Raw genomic sequence first — 22,703 nt, forward strand, 5'->3', positions numbered from 1 at the left:
GTCTGAGGTGATATTGAGGGATAATTTAACTCCTAATTATGGTCTCCCTTTCTTTGTCAGGGGCTCTGAGTCTAACAGACCCTTTAGATCGAAGGCCCATGGGAATTAACGCTTTGAACCAGGAGAAATAGGAAAGAAAAAGAATTTGGTAGGTCAAAGGGAGGCTGGGAAGAGAGGAAAAAGGAACATACAATCTAGACAAATAAACGGGAAGTGAGAGAGAATCTCCCACCATCCATTCCTCCTGGGTTCTTGATCCAGATGCAGAAACTTTCCATGGACTCTCCCGAGCCACGCACCTGTCCCTTGGGACTGGGTGCTGCCAGGGAGCCTGGCAGAGACTGGGAATGCCGATCTGGGAGAGCGACCGCCCTGGTGGGGTGGTGAGGAGACCGCAGGGAGGAGTCATGAGACTTGCAGACTGAAAGACTACATCTCCCAGGCCGCCACGCTTTCCAGCTGGAGTCCTAGGGCGCTGACTGCTCCCCAGTTTCCGTAGGGAAGCGCCGAGCTACCGCGGCTATTGTGTGCCGCGTTGTTGCCCTCTGCTTCCCGCTTTGGTGTCTAGGGACGAAGGCTACGTTTCATGGCCGCCCCCGGGCTTAACCCTTCTGGCTCCTCACAGGACAGCAAGCTTGGACTAGGAAAAACTCTCAGCAGCTGCCGGACCCGGGTAACGAAACCCTAGGGCACAAGGAAGACAGTTGAATAGAGAGCTTGAGCGCCCAGGCTGGGATTTCGGGCTTCGCTGGGGCGGGGCGGAGGCGCTGGCTTTAAGAAGGGGGAGGGGACAGTGCGATCCGGGTTGCCCGCGGAGTTCGGCGTAGGAAATCTTCAGCTAGCTCTGGAGCGAGGAGCGAGGAGCTAGGAGAGGCGGCTCCCAACCCCAGCGCTCACCCCCGCCTACACCCTGGGCGGGCCGAAGTGTCACGTTTGCGAGTGCTCAGGAAGGATCCGGCCCGTCTTCGGAGGCAAGCCGGTCAGGCTGCGGTTTCTGCTGCCTATAAGGAGAGGCGATGCCAAGCGGGTATGCTGCTTACTAGGCAGCACCCCATCAGGATCCGACTGCATTAGTAAGCCTTCCCAGTCACCTGAAGCCACCTACGGGCCGCGCGTTCCTCGTACGCACCAGCCACTGCTTCCCAGGAATCTCATTGGAACAGGTACTTATTTCCAAAGGGAGGGAGGCTAAGAGGCTCCTTAAGGTTGTCCAGCGTTCAGTCCATCCCTTCTGCTCCCCTCACTGTGCCACTGATGCTCTTGGTCTTTGTGTCTTTCCTCTCTCCCACAATCCCGGTCATCAGAACCATGGGGCATCCTCCGCTGGAGTTCAGCGATTGCTACTTGGACAGCCCCGACTTCCGTGAGAGGCTCAAGTGTTATGAGCAGGAGCTGGAGAGGACCAATAAATTCATCAAAGACGTGATCAAAGACGGCAACGCGCTTATCAGCGCCATGAGAAGTAAGTAGAAGGCTTCCACGAGCTGTTTCCCTGAGCCGGTGGCTCTTGCCTTTAAATCTTTACTCACAGCAGGGTGAAGGAAGGGAGGCTTTAGGGTGACTCCTTCCAAGCGCGTGAGGCAAATGGGTTTCCCACCCTTTGGGATGGGGGTCAGTAGAGGTGGAAAATGGTAGATACAACCAAAACTTTCAGCCTTTCTCTTTAGTGGACTTGACCTTATAAGACATGATCTGTAGCTGTGCCAAGGACTCTCTTGCTCTGCAGTTAGCCTTACTTAGGCAGATGGTTGTTTGAAAGGATAATCTGAAGGTACTGTGAGACATATTCACCACCCTTGTCAGGTGCCAGATGACATCCAGGCTGACCAAGGAACTCCCTCAGGCTCCTAAAGATTTGGGGATTAAGGCCAACAGCTGGAGTCATGATTTTGTCCTGATCTTTGGTTACTACAGATAAGTAGTACAGTAAAAAAATTCCCATGGCAAGTTATTTTCTAAAGAAAACACCTTTGCCCTAGTGATTTTTTTCTTTAACATACTGAGCTATGGCCTAGGTCAAGGTCAGTCTAAGTTCAGAATTATTGGTTGGCTTCACATGCCACTGAAGTCTGCTTGAGCTTGGAACAAAGACCTGCCTGCTCCCTGGCACAAGCAGTCTAACCCCCAGGGAATAAAATACAGTGTTAGGGATGGGGGCCACTACACTGAAAGGAACATCACCTAACTTGGCTTTTCTAGTGGTCACAGCTGACTTGGCTGTGGGACTCTATTTCCCTCCCCCTCTGTGTGTGGAGGTTTTTATTTCTGTTGGTTGGCAGGAGGCTTGGAGTAAAAGAAAGAATAATAAACATCCCCAATGAGAGTACAGCAAGCCAATGCTTTGTGCCAAAATATATACCCAGAAGAATGGAGGGTAATGATTGAGTGGAGTGATAATTAATTTTTTCTCTTCTTGGCTGAAAGATGATTGCAAAAAATAAACTCACTGGCATATATGTCCCTCTATGCTTATAACTTTTTTCAAGTGGATTTATTCCCAAAATAGTGTGTCTATGTTCAATGTGGGGACCTGATTGTAGCCAAGCAAGAGAGGGGGAGAGCCTTAGGAGCTTTAGTGTGATGGTAACTGCTACCAGCTGGTATTTCTTGTGCAGTTTTTTTCGGATTGGCCCCTTGAATTTTGTGCTTTCTCTGCACATCTGTCATCTCTCCACTTTTGGTCAGAATCTATAAACCATTTAAGTTCTGGCAGGTCCTTTGGTTGAATTCAATCATCTATTGTATTCTTATCAAGAGTAAATGCCTAGTAGCACCTTAAAGATGGGGTATTTGAAATGCTGATCCTTCCAGATAGACATATAGATCAGGCTTTGGGGTGTGTCTCCACTTAATAGAGTTCCTTGAGAGGTTAAGAATAGATTGTGCCACAGAAATAGAAAGGCAAGATTTCTCTGGGAGGAAAATGGGGAATGTTTGTGCTTTGTTGCTTGTTTTCTTCCTATAACAAACTGCTTGGTAAGGAATCCAGATTGAATCTCATTAAAAGCCCTAGGAAGCAGGTAGCTTTGTGAAATAGATGGTAAGCCGAAAGTGTTTGTGCTAAAAAATGACCAGCTAAGGCATATCAAAGAGATTAAGATTTGAAAGGAAAAAAATGCAGTTTAATAAAACATTGAAATGTTTTTCAAGCTAGAGAAAAAGAGTGATTTAAATTCTTTCCTTCTTTAATTTATTATTATTTTTTTGGTGGTACTGGGCATTGAATCCAGGGACACTCTACTACTAATATACATCCCCATCTCTTTTAAAAAACAACAACAACAACAACAACTTTGAGACAAGGTCTTGTTAATTTGCTCAGGTTGGACCCACAATTGAGATCCTTCTGCCTCAGCCTTCCAAGTAGCTAGAATTTCAGGTATGTGCCACCATCCTGCTCTGTCCTTCTTTGGTAAGATTAAAAGAGTAAGAGTCAACAATTATGCAGGCCCAAACCTTTGCACATGGTCAAAAGATCAAAAGATATTCTAGGCTAAGCTTTTTGATATTTGTTTTTTTTTTTTTTTTTTTTTAGTATACATAGAAAGCCAAAAATAGAATGGGTCGGAATTAAAAGCTAGCTCCATTTCTTTAAGTTGAATGAATTAGAATTGCTTGAGTAGTGAGAGGCAAAGACGGATGTTTCCCACCGTCTAGACCACAGTAATGTTTATACTCCTACTGTTTCCTCACACTGTGCCAGCTGGGTGGATTTCTGAGAGTAAGTAGGGTCGATACAAGACAAAGGTGTTCTTTCGCTTTATGTGGAGAAAAAATGGAGAAAGAATACTAGAATTGGAGTTTGAAGACCTGGGTTACAGTCTTGGCTTCCCCATCTTGGGATTTGGCACAAATCACTTCATCTGTAAAATAGGAGTAATTAATTTTTTTGATGTTAAGGAGAGGAAATGTCAAGTATTGTCATTGGGTTATTAGACGCTACACATTATCATATTATGATACTGTACTCCATAAATTTGTGCAATTAAAATGAAAAGTGGTGGCAAACTGGGCACCGTGGTGCACACTTGTAATCCCGGCTACTTGTGAGGTTGAGTCAGGGAAATGAGAATTCAAGGTCAGCCTGGGAAATATAGTGAGACCTTGTCTCAAAAAAGAAATGGTGGTAATTATATCTACCTCACAGAGTTGTTGCAAAGCTCAGCAGAATTAATGGATTCTAAAAGTGCTTTGTAAATGGAAATGGCAAAACAATGTACATTGTTGATAATACATCTTCTGGTCACTGATAAATCTGTTGGTGAATGTGTAATTTTCAGTAGATTTCAGGAGGGAAATGCATAAGCAGAAGTTTAAAACCGAGACCATTTTTTTTTTTTTTTTTGCTGTTCTCCTGTTGGAAGTGTCACCCTCTACATTGGCATGTCTCAGCCATGGGTTTTGTATTCCTGTGCATGGATCCATCTTGGGTAGCATCAGGAGTCTGGCTTTAAAAGGCAGGAGGATGATTGATACCTTTTAATTTAACTAATTAATTTGACCACAAATTCAAATAACTAGTGTTTCTAGGAACCAATGAGATGTGTTGTACTGTGTTGCAAAAATCATTAGCAACTTTTAAAAAAACAGTTGTTAATGCAGATGGAATTTGATGTCTATGCTTTATCCTTATTTTGTATAGAGCTTTAGATAAGGGCTGTAGTCACAACTGTGTGTGATGATTAATTCATTGAATGTAGGTCCTGTTTAAATATTTAGATTTATTTAGCTCTGTGCTCAGAGGTAATTGATGTTATGAGTGATATTCACCTGACTCCCTTGAGGAAGTGGTTAATTTCCCCCTCCTCCTTTAAATGTGCTCTAGTTCTAATTTTTGGAGCACAAGATGATTATAACTTTAACTAATGGGAAAGAAAAAGACCATCATTCTGAAAGGTGACTGTATTGCCCATTTTTCCGTTTGCCCTTGTTTTCATGATGGTGGTTTTAGTCCTTGATGTTATTTGAATATTTGCCAAGCACTGAACCTAGGCATTATACAGAACAAGTGTTGTGACCCCTTACTTATCCCTAAGCAATATGAGACAGCTAATGCACGTTATATATAGTTCAGCAAACACATACCATTCATTCAATAAATACTTGTGCACATACTATGTTCAAGTCATTGTTCAGAGGTCTGTGAGACATACAGAGTGAGTCACAGATGAATTCTGCCCTCAATAAGTTCCTGGGCAAGTAGTAGAGAGAAATTACTGTTATATAAGGTAGTAGATACAGATTAGAATCTAAGAGAGGGATAAGTAGGCATAATGGTATGTGACACAGGGAGAGCTCATTTCCCAGTGGGAGGACAGAGGAAAAGCAAAGGAGGAGGGTAGGATTGGATTTAAGCAGAAGTAATAACACTTATCACTTATTTAGCTGTTCCCATATGCCAGGCGGTCATCTTGTAACAGTTTTATGAGATAAGTAATAATATTGTTATTATTTTGTGGTGCTGGGATTGAACCTAGGGCCTCACACATGTTAGGGAAGCACTCTACCACGGAGCTACATTTGCAGCTTGGGATAAAGATTATTGTTCACATTCTATAGATAAGAAAACTGAAGTTCAGAGAAGTTAGCTTCCTGAACTAATAAGGGTAAGAATCTGAAATACAACCTAAATTTGTCTCTAAAGAACCTGCTTATTTTGCAGTACAACACTGTATTCAGAATAAAGAATTTCATATAGTAGGAATGACACAGAGTGTGAAGGGATGACAAATGATTCAGGTCATCTGGTATATAAGATGCAAAAAGAGAGGCTTGGGAAATGAAGTTGGAATGGAAGAGTAAGATAAGACCATACAAGATCTGTCAAGAATTTCAGACTTTATAGGCAAAGGATGCTTTTCTCCTTTTTTTTCTTTTATTTTTTTGTGGTGCTATGGATGGAACCCAGAGCCTCGCACTTGCTGGGCAAGTCCTCTACCAATAATCGATACCCCCCATCCCCTAGGGAGTGCTAAAAGAAGATTTTTGGTAGGACAGGGGTATAATTTGAGCTGTATTTTAGGAAGATTCATCTGAGAGTGATGTATAAGGTATTAGTAATCCCACACAAATATTTGTGACTTTTTATCACCGAATTTGAAAGCTTGCATTTTTTAAAATAATATATAAATCTTAGGACCAGCAAACCTTTTCTATATAGGAAAATGTAGTATGTTCTGTAGTCTTTGAGTGCCATGCAGTCTCTGAAAACTACCCAATTCTGCCTTTGTTGTGAGAAAGCAGCCATACAAAGTAAGATGAACATATTTTAATAAAACTTTATTAATTGACATTAAAATATCAATTTCACAAGCTTTTCATATGTCATGAAATATTCTTTCTTTGATTTTTTTCAACCATTTAAATATAAGAAAACCATTCTCAGTTCAGCTGGGGGAGGGGAATATTCAAAAATAGCAGGTTGAAGGATTGCAGTAGCTGTAATTTGCAAATCTCTGGCATATCTAGTTAACCTAAAAGATTTAAATGGATTTTTACTGGTAAGGTAGTGAATGTAGCTGTTGATAGAATGTAATCCCATATCTCACATTTTCCATTAGCTAATTTTACTTTGGTGTTCTCCTAATTATGCCTACACTGGATTCAAGGATACCAGGCTCAAATGCTATCAGAAGTTAAGGAGAAACCAGAAGTATGTAGCTGCTCAAAGTAGGGTAATAGAGACACAGTTATTACAGTAAAATATAGCTGTCTCACCGTATTCAAAAGGCCTTCACATTTTTAGTTTTAGCCAAATAAAACATTTTTTTTGCAGAAAGATTCAACTGGATTGCAATATTTGAGCTAGGTGATCTCTAGTTTTATCTATCTATGAGACTTAAACTCTAATGAGCTAGGAAAAATGGAGAGTGACAATTTTCAGATAGAGATTTCTTTGAGGGCTGGATACCATTTACAAATTAGCAGAGGTGGAATAATGTTATAATGGCAAAAAACCCCGGATGTGGCATCTGGATAGCTGGATGTAGTCCTGGTTCTGTTATTAATGTGATCTTTGGCTTTGGTAAGTCATTTCACAGGGGCTGTGGGGTCTGTGGCTTTACAAAGATGGGGATGGGGGAAGGGGCTTAATATAGCTCACTTTCAGCTCTAATACCCCATGATATACTATTTTTTTTGCATTGCATACTGTGGTTCAACAGTTTCAGAAAGGAATGATAAACCCAATGATAAGTTCCTATTTTTATGTTTACATAAATTTTCACATTATTTTTGTAGACATGACAGTATTTAAACAAAAATTCAAATAATTTAAAAATGACTTTTCAAAACCAAGCATAATCTATTTTATATGTAACATATTTTGTATGTAAATGTGTGTATATATAAAACAGATGTCAGAAAAAAATTGTATTGCTAAACCCATACATATACATATACATATATAACCATACATACCAAGACTGTCTTGGACTAATTAAAACTTATTTATTATTTATTATTTTGGTACCAGGGATTAAACCCAGGGGCACTTAACCACTAAGCCACATCCCCAGCCCTTTTTTAGGTTTTAAAAGAATCCCAAAGATGCCTTCTATACTAAAAATAAAGCACATAAATTTGATAAAGTAGAAATGATAAGATTTATATAGCTTTACTATTACAGTCTTAAATTTTTAAAAGAAAGCCACTTTCTTTATATTCTATACTTTTAAGTAAGAGACTTAGATGTTTGCATTAAGGTCACCTTTTGGGGTGCTTTTCAAGCTCTTGCTTTGACATCTTGGCACCTACCTGTTGAGTGTTTTCCTGGGAGGATGGGTTGGTTCTAACTCTGCCGCTAACTAGCTGCATGAGTTTGAGTAAGTCTTTGACTTTGTGACCCTTATTTTTCTCATTTATAAACTTAGGGGCTTGGGTAATAATCTTGAGGTTTCCTTCTGGTTATATCATTCTCTGTTTTCTAGTTACCACCGTCTCATTCAAATACTTAAATATCCTGAATTGATTCTTCAGAGCCCATTTATCTTTACTCTAGGAGACTAGGCAAAGGGACAATCCAACTGAAATATCCAGCATGAGTAGATGACTTGATTCATGCTGGCCTATTTGAGTATCCACTTGTTGACTACTGCTTAGGAGATGTCAATCAGATTCCTTTCAGTTCTGCCCTGAATAGCTCTATGGGGAGGGAATCCAAAGCTTTTGCTCCCTTTGGGGTGGGTGTAGTGTCATGTGTATAGGGAGGAGTTGGTGATATAATAGACATTGTCATTCAGGAGATATCCTGTCATTATCCCAGTGATATTTAATCAGTGTCTTTGAGCACATGGAGTTATTTTACACCTCCAGTGTAACTCAGATCAAAGGGTAGTATATTTTTCAGTATTGCTGTTAGTAGATGTGAATACTTAAATTCCGAAGTAGCTGAAGTGGGGTACTGGGGGAACTAGGGTGAAAAAGTGAACCAAATTGGCTTTTTAGTGTGACCATTTATAAGGAACAGTTCTTTCTAGGGTTTTGGGATGGTGTTGAGGTAGGGTATGGAAGATTTTAGACTTGCCCATTAAGAAAAATTTTCCAATCCGACTTAAGAGTAATGAAGGAAAATTACTTTTTCATTTTTATAGCCTTATTTTTTTAAAGCGTAGCCAAAATCTTTTGTTTAATCTGGCATCTGTTTCTCTAATCACTTACTACAGACATTTCCTAAAAGTCCCTGAGGATCTGAAAAGACATACTTTTCCAGGGGAGTACCCTTGAAATCTCAAAGTAATGTTTTTCTAGTGGGTTAGAGGGCCCTCATAAAGCTTTACCAGGCTTGCATAAAGTGCTAAACCTGGGGCAATATAAAGGCAATTTGGAGATACAATGGGGAATGAGGCTGCTGGAGGCTCTGCCCTCTTGGAACATATATTAAATACCTTATTGGAACATATATTAAATACCTTATTATCAATTTAAGTAATCACAGCTGTGAGAGCTATGAAGAGGAAGTTCAGGGTGAAAAATATATTCCATCACATATTATGAAGTAGAGATATGTGGGGTGAAATAAAGGAGCTAGATTATGGTGATGAAGCTGTTTATTGTAAAGAAGGATAACATAAGGAGGAGGAGGAGTTCCTAAGTCAGAGAGACCTGCTTTACCACTTTGATAGTTAATTGCCTTGGTAATGAGTAAGACACTTTAAGTGAATGGGTAGTTTCTCAGAAGCATACAGAATACAGTATATCTCATGGAATCTTTAGGGGAAATCTAAAGCACATACTTATTCATTCTTCTTTTAGAAGTATATTAAAATATTTCAGGGTAGTAACATATGAACATGGCACAACAGTCAAAAGCTACAAAAGGGGTCTGGGGATATAGCTCAGTGTCGTAGAGCACTTGCCTAGCATGCCTAAGGTGCTGCGTTTGATCCTCAGCACCACATATAAATAAGTAAGTAAGTAAATAAATAAATAATTAATTAAAGGTATTGTGTTCATTTACAACTAAAAACAAATTAAAAATCTACAAAAGGGTAAACCTTTTCCTTCCTTATATGTCCCCATTTCTCCACTATAGTTGTAGCAACTGTCAACATTTTGTCTACCCTTTAACAAAGACTTTACCCCAGCACTTCTTTTAACCTGTGCCCGCTTAAGAGTGAGTTCCATTGTAAGCAAATTCTCAGCTATTCCAACAAGATTTCTTTAAGGGTGTACATGAGAGGGGTTGGGATTGTGGCTCAGAGGTAGAGCACTTGCCTAGCATGTGTGAGGGACTGGGTTTGATCTTCAGCACCACATAAAAATAAAATAAAGGTATTGTGTCCACCTATAACTAAAAAATAAATATTAAGAAAAAGAGTGTACATGAAGAGACTATGATCTGAAAACTCTGAAAATCCACTCACCCATAAAAGCAAAAAGACACTGGCAAAAGTTGTCAAAAGCAAAAGGTAGAAGATCTCGTGATTAGCTGACCACTAAGATAACCAAGCTGAGGCTTTAGTGCCTGAATACCACAAGAAATACAGACATTACAGAATTAGTCCAAGAAAGATGCCAAGCAAAAAATAATAACAAGAACATAACAATAACAATACAACCTTTGGGGGCAGGAGGTGATTTCAAGCACTACCACATTATATTGTCTGAAATGTCCAATTTTCAAAATCAACAACCACAAAAATCAGACATGTAACCAGATAGGATAGTATGGTGTGTACAAAAGAAAAAAAATGTCAATAAAAGCTGTGATGGAGTCTAAAGTTTGGAATTTAGATAAAAAAATTTAAATTAGCTTTCATGTTAAAAATAGAAGGAAATCATGTCTAAATACTTAAAGGAATACAAGGAAATAGTGACTTATCAAGGGGACAGTATAAATGGATGATTATAAAAGAAAACTAAATTAAAAAATTCTGAAGTTGAAGAATAAAATCACTGAAATGAAAACATCACAAAGGATGCTCAACAGTAGATTTAAGTTACTGAAAGAAAGCATCAAAGAACTTGAACATAGGTCAATTGAGATTATCCAGTGTGAGCAAAGAAAGAAAAAAAAATGAAGAAAAACAAACAAAGCCCCAGAGATTGTATCAGCATTCCCTGGTACCAAACTAGACAATGACACCACAAGAAAAATATAGATTGAGTTCCTTTCAGAATATAGATGCAAAAATCCTCAAGACTATATTAGCAAACCAAATCTAGCAACATACAGAAAAAATTATATGCTATCATCAGTGGAATACATTCCTGGAATGCAAAGATACTTTTAATGTCTTTGCATTTGGATCTGGAATGTCTTCCAAAGGTTCATGGATCAAGGTTTCCAAAGTAGCAGTGTTCAGAGGTGAGGCTTTTAGGAATTGCTTGGATCATGAGGGCTCTAACAATATCAGTAGGCTGATCCATTGATAGATTCATAGTTTGACTTGACTATCAGGAGGAGGTAGACCTTCTAGGAGGTGGGACCCAGTTGAAGGGAGTAGGACTTTGGGGGTCTGCCCTGTGGGTAGTATATTTATCCCTGGTCCCTTCTTCTCTCTTTGCTTCCTACCTTCCATGAGGTGTGTATCTTTCTTTCACCCAAACTTTCCTGCCATGATGTTTCTGCCTTGCCATAGACCTGAAAGCAATGGATCCAGCTATGAACTAAACACCCTAAAATCATGAGTCACAATAAACTTTTCCTCCTTTTAGTTGATTTTTATGAGGTGTTTTGTCACAGTGTTGAAAAACTGACTAACATATAATTAAAATAAAGGGGAAACCTCATTCAGTTACCTCAGATGATGATAAAGTATTTTTAAAACTTCATCACTTTATTATGTTAAAAACAAATTAGGTACAAAAGGAAGTTTTTTCAAACTGATAAAGTGCATTTATGACAAACCCACAGATAAGATTGTACTTAGTGGGAACACATTTAATGTATTTCTTCTGGTATCAGGGATAAGGCAATGAGGTTTGACCTGATCGATCTATCTATCTTCCTTCCTTCCTTCCTTCCTTCCTTCCTTCCTTCCTTCCTTCCTTTCTTTCTTTCTGCCAGGGATTGAACTCAAGGGCACTAAATCACTGAGCCACATACCCAATCCTTTTAATATATATATATTTTAAATTTTGAGGGGTCTCACCAAGTTGCTCAGGATCTGGCTAAGTTGCTGAGGCTGGTTTTGAACTCGTGATTCTCCTGTCTTAGCCTCCCAAGCTGCTGGGATTATAGGCATGTGCCATTGATCCTGATATTTCTATTCTAGAGGTACTAGACAGGGCAATTAGGCAAAAAAAAAAAAAATACCCCCCCCCAAACAAAACAAAATTAAAAAAAAAACAAAGAAAAGAAATAAAAGACATTCAGATTGGATAGAAAGTAGTAAAGCTATCTCTAGTTACACATGAGTGATCTTGTATGTAGAAAATCCTGAAGAATTTATTGGTAACTATTCAGTGTAATAAATAAGTTCATCAGGGTTGTAGGATGCAAGAGCAGTATACACAAATGAGTTATATTTTTCCTTCCACCCCAGCCCCCTACTGGGGACTGAACCCAGGGGCACTTTACCACTGAGCTATATCCCCTACCCTTCTTTCATTGTTTTTTTTTTTTAAATTTTGAGATAGGTCAAAATAAAATAAAATAATTCTGGCTAAATTACTTAGGGCCTTGCTAAGTTGTTGAGGCTGGCCTTGAACTTGGCAGTCCTCCAACATCAGCCTCCTAAGTTGCTGGTGTGTGCCACCATGTCTAGCTAGGTTGCATTTCTCTACATTATGAATAATCTGAATTTAAATGAGGAAAAAATCTATTCAAAGTATCATCAAAAAAGGTAAAATATTTACAAATAAACTTAAAAGAATCATTGAAATAGATTAAAGATATAATAAAGGAAAAGAAATACCATAGTTATGGATTCAAAGACTTAATATTATGATGGCAATAGTCCCAAAATTGATGTACAGATTCACTATTATTCCTAGTGAAATAACCACCCAGCTTTGTGGTAGAAATTGGTAAGGAAACCTTAACATTCATATGGAAATGAAAGGACTCAGATCAGCCAGTCTTGAAAAAGAACATAGTTGGAGGCTTAACCTTTCTCAATTTCAAACCTATTATTAAGACAATATGGTATTGGCATAAAGATTGGCATGGAGATCAATAGAATAGAATTTAGAATCCAGAAGTAAATCCTTATATTTCTGGTCAATTGATTTTCAAGAAGGCTGCCAAAATAATTCAGTGGGAGGATGAGTAGTCTTTTTCAATGAATGGAGCTGGGTCAACTGGATATCTGCATGCACAAGAATGCAGTTGGACCCTTACCTTAAACCATATAAAAAATAACTGAAAGTGGATCGGATTACTAATTGTAAGCTTAAAACTAAAATCCTTAAAAGAAAGAAATGGTGTAAAATTTACTGACCTTGGATTAGACAATGGTTTGTTAAATGAGATACCAAAAGCATAAGTGATAAAAGGTAAAAAGGGTGGATTGGAGTTATACAAATTAAAACATTTTGTGATAGAAATTATACTATCCAAAACAAAAAGGTACCCTAGTTTCCCTGTCTAGAACCTCTCGCACATTCCCACAAAGAGGGAAAATATTCAAAAACCACACATTTGCTATGAGACTACATGTAGAGTATATATATAAAGCATAAAATTTAAATAAAATAAAAATAATTCAGTTAAAAATTGGAAAAGTTTTTGAATGGCTGTTTTCTAAAGAAGATATACAAATAACCAATAATGATGTGAAAAGATTCTTAACATTATTAGTCCTTAGGGAAATACAAATCAAAACCACTATAAGACACTGCACCCTTCCCATTAGGATGACTATTATAACAAAAGACGAACACTTGTTGGAGAGGATGTGAAGAGTTTGCAGCTCTCATATTGCTGCTGTGAATGTAATATGGTACAGCCACTTTGGAGAAAAGTTTAGTAGTTCTTTAAAATGGTGAACCATACACTTACACTGAGGCCCAACAATCTACTCTTCATGTACCCAAGGGAAATAAAAATACATGTCTACACAAAAATTTCTTGATGGATTTAATCACAGAATTATTTACAAAGGCTAAAAGGTGGAAACAACATAAAGGTCCATCAACTGGAAAACAGATAAATAAAATATGGTATATTTATACCATGGAATAGTATTTGACAATGAAAAATAATGGAGTACTGATACATGGTAAAACATAGATGAGCTTTGAAGACCTTGTAATAAGGGAAAAAAGTCATAAAATACTACATATTGTTTATTATTACTTTCATATGAAATGTTCAGAAAAGCAAATTTATTAGAGTACAGGTTAGTACTTGCCTAGGGCCAGAGGGTCTGGAATATATTGTGACTACTCATGAGTAAGGAATTTCTTTTTTTGTTGTAACAAACATTTTCTAAGAGTAGATTGTGATGACAGTTGCACAACTCTGTGATTTTACTAAAACCCACTTAATTGTACACTTTCTGTAAATTTTATGGTAATATCTCAGAGCCATATCAAAAAAGCTATATTGTGACTAGAGAAGGAGAGGTTCTTGTCTTTTATACTTAGATCTGCCTTTGACCCTTCTTTACAGAACATTGGCCCTGGAAGGTTATTTAGAAACATTTACATCTGCTCCATTGGGTTTATATTCAATGCAAAGGAAGCCAAGAGAGAGAATTACTCCTCTAGGGTCCTAGAGCTAGAATCCAGATTGGGATCAGAATAATATTTCCCGCCCTCCCATTCAAGGTTCTTTCTGCATTGTACTTCCGAAGCAGGTACTTTGTATTTAGACTCTCTGAATGCTCTTTATTGGGGATGGTGGTGCTTTTATTTGAAATTACCCAGTTATCAGTAAAGCACTGTTAGTGGAAGGTTCCCTTTCATTCTTAGCTCCCATCATGGCTGAGATCAGGTGTTTTCCCTGCTGAGCAATCTAGCCCCGATTTAATTAGGATCTGATTGTGTTTTCTTGCCTTTGTTGTATAGAGCTGACAATACATCTTGGTGGTGTTGTGACACCCTGTCCTCTTTTGTTTCCTGTCCCAAGTGTCTAAACCAGCTGGTTGGGCAGTTCCAGGGGCCTCCACACTTCGTCTGTTGACCTCTTATGGCAAACAGCTGCTTTTCATGTACTTAGTAGTATATATTGGGAAATGTGTGGCATTACTAACGGGTGACAATTTCCACCTTCATAGTATTTTTATCCTAAGGCAGCATGGAATTTCTCACAAGTGGCAAGCAGTGGACCCAGCATGACAGTACCATATTAGGAGCATCAAGGCAGTTTTTGCAAATGGTTTTCATTAAGGACTTCCCAGAAGCAGGAGGGCCACACTTCAGCTTCCAACTCTCTTTCCAGAGCCAGGCTGTCGTGGAAAAGCCATACCCTGTGATTGGAAAAATATGTATTATGCATGTGGCAGTTGACAGCTGGAGAGTAATCCTAAATTCATCCATCCCGAATTCATTAGTTGGGGGGGTAGGGTGGGTAACAAGGCATGGAGGTGTTTTATAGCTGCCCCTTACAACTTTTGTTTAGAACAGAATGTACAAAAAACAACAGGAGAATCTTTTTAAAAAATATTTATTTTTTTTAGATTTAGGAGGACACAATATCTTTATTTTATTTTTATATGGTGCTGAGGATTGAACCCAGCACGTCACATGTGCTAGGTGATCACTCTACCACTTGAGCCACAAGCCCAGCCCTAACAGGGGAATCTTAAAGAGAATGTTCCTACCTCCATTGTCACCATGCTGAATTTCTCTTGTTCTTAAACATGGGAAATATTGATATCTCTCCCACTGTGGTTGATCTGGAGAGCTTTGCCTTCTAGAGCACATGCCTAGCACTTCAGGGTTTAGTGGGATGAACATTGTGTAATGTTACTAAATGGGAAAGCAAAGGGGGCCAGTGTGCTAATTGGACAGAAGATCAGCCAGGGATTGTGTAGCCACGCTAGCAGAATGGAAAGGGAGAGAAAGAAAGCTGGGATTTCTTGGCATTGTTTGCTTTTCCCTTGTGAAGAGTAGTTGCTATTTAACCATTTCCTTTGCTTTTTTTTTTTTTTCCTTTTGAGACGGAGGACTCTCACTATGTTGCCCAGGCTAATCCAGAGCTCCTGAGCACAAGTGATCCTCCTGCCTCAGACTCTCAAGTAGCAGAGACTACAGGTGTGTGCTACCATGCCCAGCTTCCTTTTCTTTTTGATTAATGGGCAGTATCTTGCTGGAGATGAATTCATACAGTTCAAGGGACTGTTAAGAGAAAAAAAATCATTTAAGTCTTTCTTATTTTATTGTGAGGAAACTGAGGTATTCCCCTGGGTCACAGAATCAGTTAACCATAGAAGTCAGTAACTGGTTTTACTCCTGGGCCCTATTCACTGTCACTGTGCCTCATAAAACAGCTCTTCTCAGCTGGGCATAGTAATGCATGCCCATAGTGCTAGCGGCTCGGGAGGCTGAGACAGGAGGATCATGAGTTCAAACCCAGAATCAGCAATTTAGCGAGGCACTAAGCAACTCAGTGAGACCCTGTCTCTAAATAAAATACAAAATAGAGCTGGGGATGTGGCTCAGTGGTCAAGTGCCCTTGAGTTCAATCCCTGGTATCCGCCCCCCACCCCAAAACAACAACAACAACAAAAACCCAGCTCTTCTCTTCATCAACCTCTATTTGCTGAGCCTGTGCATCCCCCCACCCTCCGCCAATTGATTTCACCTTGTGAAAGAGGAGACTAGTTTTCTCTTCAATGCCTTTTGCCAACAGTGCATCTCCTATGTTGGCCTGAATGACCATTTTATAGACCTTCAAGTGTGGGGTAAAGGAAGAAAGTTCAGGGAGTCTGAAGTTACTTGCTGTAGTTTCTCTGGTTGGTCTTTGCTTTGTATGAACTTTTTTTTAAAATTAAAAAATAATTAATTGTATATGGACACAATACCTTTATTTTATTAATTTATTTTTGTGTGGTGCTGAGGATTGAACCCAGTGCCTCACATATGCTAGGCAAGCACTCTACCACTGAGCTACAAACCCAGCCCCCCAGTAGGATCTTGATGAGACAGAAGAGCAAGAGACACACCTTCACTAATTGAACATCCATCCCCATTCTGTGAAATTTAGGGAATCCACTTATAAATGAGGAGATAATTCTTAATAAGAATCAAATTGGGTTTTAGGTATGGTGATATTCATCCTGGGCACCAAGAAGTCTAGGATGTGTGTATATGATTTCATTCAGGCTGACTGATATCCTGGATGTGGATATTGATATAGATATTGGTGTAAACTATCATTTGCCACTGGGCACAGTGGTGCATACCTGTAATCCCAGTGACTTCGGAGGCTGAGGCAGGAGGATTGCAAGTTGAAAGTCAGATTCAGCAGTTTAGCGAGGTCCTGTCTCAAAATAAAAAAATAAATAAATAAAAAAGGTTGGGGTATAGCTCAGTGGTAAAATGCCCCTGTGTTTAATTCCTAGTATTAAAAAACAAATCCAAACAAAGAAAACCTATCATTTGCCAAGCACTTTATAACATACAAGTCACGTGAACAGACATTTTGTAACTTAATCTGAGAAGGAAAATGTTATTACCTCCATTTCAGAGATGAGCAAACTAAGACTTGGAGAACTTTAGTACCTCTAGTCTGTAGTAGAGCTAAGTCCTGAGATTTTCTGGAGATGCCCACATTCTCCCTTGAATGTGTATTTCTTGCTTTACCCTAAAGGAATGTCTCTCTCTCTTTAGATTGCCCCCATTTTTCCTTGTATATGTATTTATGTTTCTAAATAAATCTTTGTACCTTTAAAAAAGACTTAGACTTTTGAATACTTTTTTCCACTATCAGTGAATGTTATATTTGGGGGCTAATATACATATTGCTTGACAAAAGTTTTATCCTTAGATGGAATTGTGTTTGTATTGATGTCACAGATAATAATCCTTAATAAAATAGTGACAGTGGGGGCTGGTAGTGTACCTTAGTTATAGGGCACTTACCTAGTATGTACAATATTGTGGGTTTATCCCCAGTACCATAAAATAATATTAATACTTATACCTTCTTTGTGTTTGTGTGTGAGTGTGTGTGTACACACATATTTTTTTGGGGGAGTAGTGAGGGTTGAACCCAGGGGTGCTTAACCACTGAGCACATCCCAAGCCCCACCCCTTTGATTTTTGAGACAGGGTCTCACTAAGTTGCTTAAGGCCTCACTAAGTTCCTGAGGCTGGCTTTGAATTTGTGGTCCTCCTGTCTCAGCCTTCTGAGTGGCTGGGATTAAAGGCATGTACTACCCTGCCCAGCACTTAGTATTTTTAATTTCACCAAACAGTTTCACTGATCATCAACTTGATCTTGCAACCCTATGAGCTAATCTAGCAGGGTATTATTAGTTTGTTATACAGGTGAAGTAACCAAGGGCAAGTAGTGTTCCCTCTGTTTTATAGATGAGGAAATTGAAATTCAGAGAAGTTAAGTCATTTATTCAAAGTTACTCAGCTAGTGTGTGGCAAATTGGGTTCCAAACCTGAATTTTCTGGTTCTTAAGTGCTGCAGATTTTCTACTATATCATGATGTATTGCAGAAGGGGGTCAGTGATTATGTCTTGCACAGTGGGTTTAGAAAGTCTGTGTCTCTGGGTTGTCCTGCATAATCCCTTGCCATATTGACGTGATTCTCCCTGCTGTATACCCCAGCTCTGGCCTGGCTTGGTGCTTAGCCTTTTCTTGTTCCTTGAGCCTGTCTCCCAAACACCATTTCTCTATGCAGCTCACTCTTTGTAAAACCCTATTGTGCGCCCTCTTCAGAGTTGCCTGTGGCCTGCTGACATCTCCTTCTCCCCCTAAAACCTGAGGAAGCCCTCTCAGAGGCCTTACTTTACTGTGCTTTGTTTTTATTTTTCCCCCTAGCCAATTGTCATACTTTGACGATTCATCTGCCACACTTCAAATTGTGATTTTAAGTCTTTTGGATCCTCTTATTGCCACATGGTAGAAAACTGCCATTCAAAGGGGCTCATGAATATAGATAAGCCATAGTGACATTTAGGACCATTCCTTTTGCCTTCCTCTTACCCATGTGCCTTTAATCAAATTCTATCCTACAGGCAGTATGGAGATAATTGGCATTTTTTTTGAGTGGAGCCCATTATATATATTTCTATTGTAGCAGGCAGATTTACATTAGCCCATGTATGGCATTATTTTAAAAAATAGATATTTTAGTTGTAGATAGACACAATACCTTTATTTATTTATTTATTATTGTTATTTTTTGATACCAGGGATTGAACCCAGGGGTGATCAACCACTGAGCCACATCCTCAACCCTTTTCTGTATTTTATTCAGAGACAGAGTCTCACTAAGTTGCTTAGGGACTCACTGAGTTGATGAGACTGGCTTTGAACTTGACATCTTACTACCTTAGCCTCCTGAACCTCTGGGATTACAGGTATACTGTATCACTGTGCCTGGCTTATTTATTTATTTTTATGTGGGGCTGAGGATCAAACCCCCAGTGCTTCACATGTGCTAGGCAAGCACTCTTCCACTGAGCTACAACCCCAGATCCCATGCCTGGCAATCTTACCAAAGCTATTGCTGCTGTTGGGTCAAGTATAATCAGTCCAGGAAGATCTGGCTAATGGATACATTGAATTGGCCACTGGGCAAGATGGCACTTGCTTATTAGGTTTTCTCTCCAGAGAAGTTTTGTTTTGTGTTGTTTTGTTTTGTAGTGGTCCCAGGGATAACAGTTTACAGGAATAACAGTTCCCTTTGGGGTAGGTTTTCCCAGAGTGTGGCCCTCCAGTAGCTTCTGGCTCTTCTGAAACTGCAGGTGAATTATGGTCTTGATGCTTCCCATACTGGGATACTTTCTGAGTTTCTGAACAAGAATGAATTAATAACATGAAGTTTTTAAAGAAGTATTTTAAATTAAAGTAATAATTATACATATTTATGGGGTACAGTGTGATATTTCCATACATGTGTACAAGGTGTACTGATCAAATAAGGGTGATTAATATTTCCATCTCTTACCATTTCTTCAAGTTTGGAGCCTTTGGAGTCCTCTGTTCCAGTTTTTCATAAAGTATATAGTATATTATTGTGAACTGTAGTCATCCTATTGTGTTAGAGAATACTAGAATGGGGTTTTGGTACCTGCTGTTCAACCTCCCTCTCTCCTCACTTCCAGTTCCTTCCCAGACTCCAGTAATCACTATTCTACTCTTTGCAGCTCTGAGATCATTTTCTTTAGCTTTCACATATGAGAGACACTATGCAATCTTTGTCTTTCTGTTTCTGGTTTATTTTACTCAATAAATATCCTTCAGTTCCATTCATTTTGCCAAAAAAGAGAGGATTTCATTTTGTGGCCAAATAAAAATTTCATTGTATACGTATACTACCTTTTCTTTAAAACATGATGTTTAATAACCAAAGAAAACAAAACAGAAAAACACGACTCTTCCTATTGGCACACCAGAGAAATTATCCCTGGTCCTGCCTTTGAACCCATGGACATTTTTATTTTCTAATGGTGACAAGGAGAAGTAAGTTGAATGGGAACCCATCATTAACTTTGAAGTGTTTTATAGCTTTTGCCTTTGAGAATGATTAATTGAAGGAAACTTCCTAGTCTTATACCTTCACTTTCTGCTCCTCCCAGAATTCTCTAGTAGAAAAATAGGGGTTAATGAATAGTATCTTGATTTCTCAAAGTGGGGGGGGGGTCCCTTAGCTCTCAACTAAACTAGGTATTAGCATGCTATGGCCAGTGGCAAGTACTGTCCAACACCTGTTTTTGTAAGTAATATCTGTTTTTGAAAGTAATATCTGTTTTTGTAAATAATATCTGTTTTTGTAAATAACATTTTATTGACATATAACCAAACCCAAATGCTTATATATTGTCTATAGCTGCTTTTGCAATAAAATGGTAAAGTTGAGTCATTGCAGCAGAGAAAGGATAGCACTCAAAGACTAAAATAGGCTGTGCAACATTAGTTGGCTGTTATTGGGCAGGGCAGGGCAAGGAATTTCTTGACTGTTCCTTGGACTTTCTTGTTTGTGGCCAACTCCAGCTGAGTTTGTGTGGAGAGGTGTGCAAGGAAGTGGTTTTGGAAATGACCTATTTCCTTATACAATGTGAAGACCTAGTATCCAGATGGTGTTTCTAGGTGTTTTCCTGTTTGAATGATCAAAGTATCCATCATCAATGATATATTTCTAGTTTCTAGCCCAGGACCTGATGAAATCTCAGTTCTGATACCAACAAACTATGATCCAGGGATTTTGCTTTCCCAATTGCCCAATCAGAAACACAGTGGTCCTTTAGCACATAAACAGTTTTTTTAATTGTCTTTGAGTATTTAGTCATGAAATTCTCTTTCCTTGGGACGTTTTACAAAACCCCTGAATTATTTGTATATGTTTTGTTGATGTTGAATGTGGAACTGGTATATTTAACCCTAAGAGGTGTGTTGTATAGTTAGGTAATATATAGAGAGCATTCTATATCTCTGATGGCAGAGAAAACCAAGGTTTTTATTATTTGACATAGGTAACAGGATCCCTTTTCTCTCTCTGACAAGTTTTGGAACTTCTGGTTCATTAAAGGGTCCAGGCAGCAGTTCCCTGTATAGTTAACAATGATGTAATGTACCAAGAAGTAAAGGCGACAGGATAGGAACCACAGAAGTCACCACAGGGCATGTTGCCCAGTCCAGCTTTCTCCAACTGGTCAGATAATATTTCACTGAAGTCTAAAGCAGGAGCACCTTTCAGCTTTTCTGGATTTTATTAATTCCTTGTGATTGATTGGTATGCTTTTGTTATTTCAGTATTATTATTTTGGTGTGATTTAATAGGGATTTTAAAAGCATGGCATTGCAAGATGCAATCTTATTTCTAGTAGTACCTTTACCAAAGTGGAGCAATCTAGCTTCTAAAACCTGGCTTTGAAAAATAATCACAGGTTCTCCTATGTAAGGCAAAGAGAATCAGAATTATAGTGTTGGAAGGGGTTCTGGGAGGTCATGGAGGCAACCCCTCTGTTTTCCAGCCACCTAGATTAGCTGAGACTGTTGAGAGCTGGAGAAAAAAAAAGGAATTAAGTTGTTGCCTTGTAGATGTTTTCCATCATTAAATTCTGCCCTTTTGGGAATATAGGAAACAAGTTTGTTAGGGAAATGATAATCCTTGGACCCTAGGGCTTTAATTAATTTTTTCTATTTTAAAAAATCTTATGTACCTAAAGGATATTTGGGAGTAAAGTGGTTAAAGATGTAGTCTTGGTTCAAGTTAGGTTTCTGAGCTTAAGTTTCAGCATATTCTCTGTCTAGGAAATTGAGCTCATCAGCAAGGAATGGTATGGCCAGGTTTCCATTATGGCCTTATGTGGCAGGAATGAGCATTAGCTTTGGAGGCACAGATCTGTGGCCACATTTCCTATCTGCTATTGACTCACCTGGTGGCATTTGGCAAGCTCTGAGTTTCTTAAAGTCTTAGTGTAGTGTTTTTAAATGGAGACAGTAATACCAACTTTGATCATTTTGTATATAAATTAAATAACAATTGAAAATAATATGCTGTCAGCAAATGTTACTCTCTACTGTTTAAGTATATTGAGAAATGTATTTATGGCAATGCTTGTGCTATAAATAAAAGTCAATTGTAGTTATCGATAACTTAGTTGGAATTAGATCTGGATAATTCCTTAAGAACTTAAGAATTCATTTGAAGACGGGTATGGTGGTGTATGGCCCAGCAGCTCAGGAGGCTGAGGCAGGAGGATTGCAAGTTCAAAGCCAGCCTCAGCAATTTAGCCACACTCTAAGCTACTCAGTGAGACCCTGTCTCTAAATAAAATACAAAAAAGGGCTGGGGATGTGGCTCAGTGGCTGAGTGCCCCCGAGTTCAATCCCCCCCCAAAAAAATACATTTGACAATGAAAGGAGTAAAGGAACTTGAATGCATAGTTTCTCCTGTCATACAGCTCTTTGGATACTCCTCTGATAGTAAAGTAGGAACTTATCAGAGATCCTCTTGGGTAGCATATAAAAGCCACTACACTTACAAAAAAAAGTGTCTTGGCTTGTCTGGCATGTTCTCCTTTTCCTAATTACCACTTAATAAAGATTAGCAATAGTATCTGTATTGTCCTTGAGTGTGATGTTATATCTTTATTGTAGTTCTACTGGTACTGAGAAAGGGAACAGTTTT

The 22,703-nt window shown here is 38.8% G+C and overlaps 1 protein-coding gene across 2 annotated transcripts in view; it reads left to right on the forward strand.

Annotated features, from left to right (window-relative positions):
* The first annotated feature begins 480 nt into the window (after nucleotides 1-480).
* Ophn1 (oligophrenin 1) overlaps nucleotides 481-22,703 on the forward strand; it is a 379,198-nt gene continuing 356,975 nt past the window's right edge. For both annotated transcript variants that reach the window (XM_027935819.2, XM_071606174.1), the window contains exons 1-2: nucleotides 481-1,163; nucleotides 1,305-1,462. In XM_027935819.2, the coding sequence (XP_027791620.1) occupies nucleotides 1,309-1,462 (154 nt within the window). In that variant the 5' untranslated portion in view covers nucleotides 481-1,163; nucleotides 1,305-1,308. The remainder of the gene's footprint in view (nucleotides 1,164-1,304; nucleotides 1,463-22,703) is intronic.

The sequence above is a fragment of the Marmota flaviventris genome, chromosome X, assembly GCF_047511675.1.
Source record: "Marmota flaviventris isolate mMarFla1 chromosome X, mMarFla1.hap1, whole genome shotgun sequence".
Lineage (NCBI taxonomy): Eukaryota > Metazoa > Chordata > Mammalia > Rodentia > Sciuridae > Marmota > Marmota flaviventris.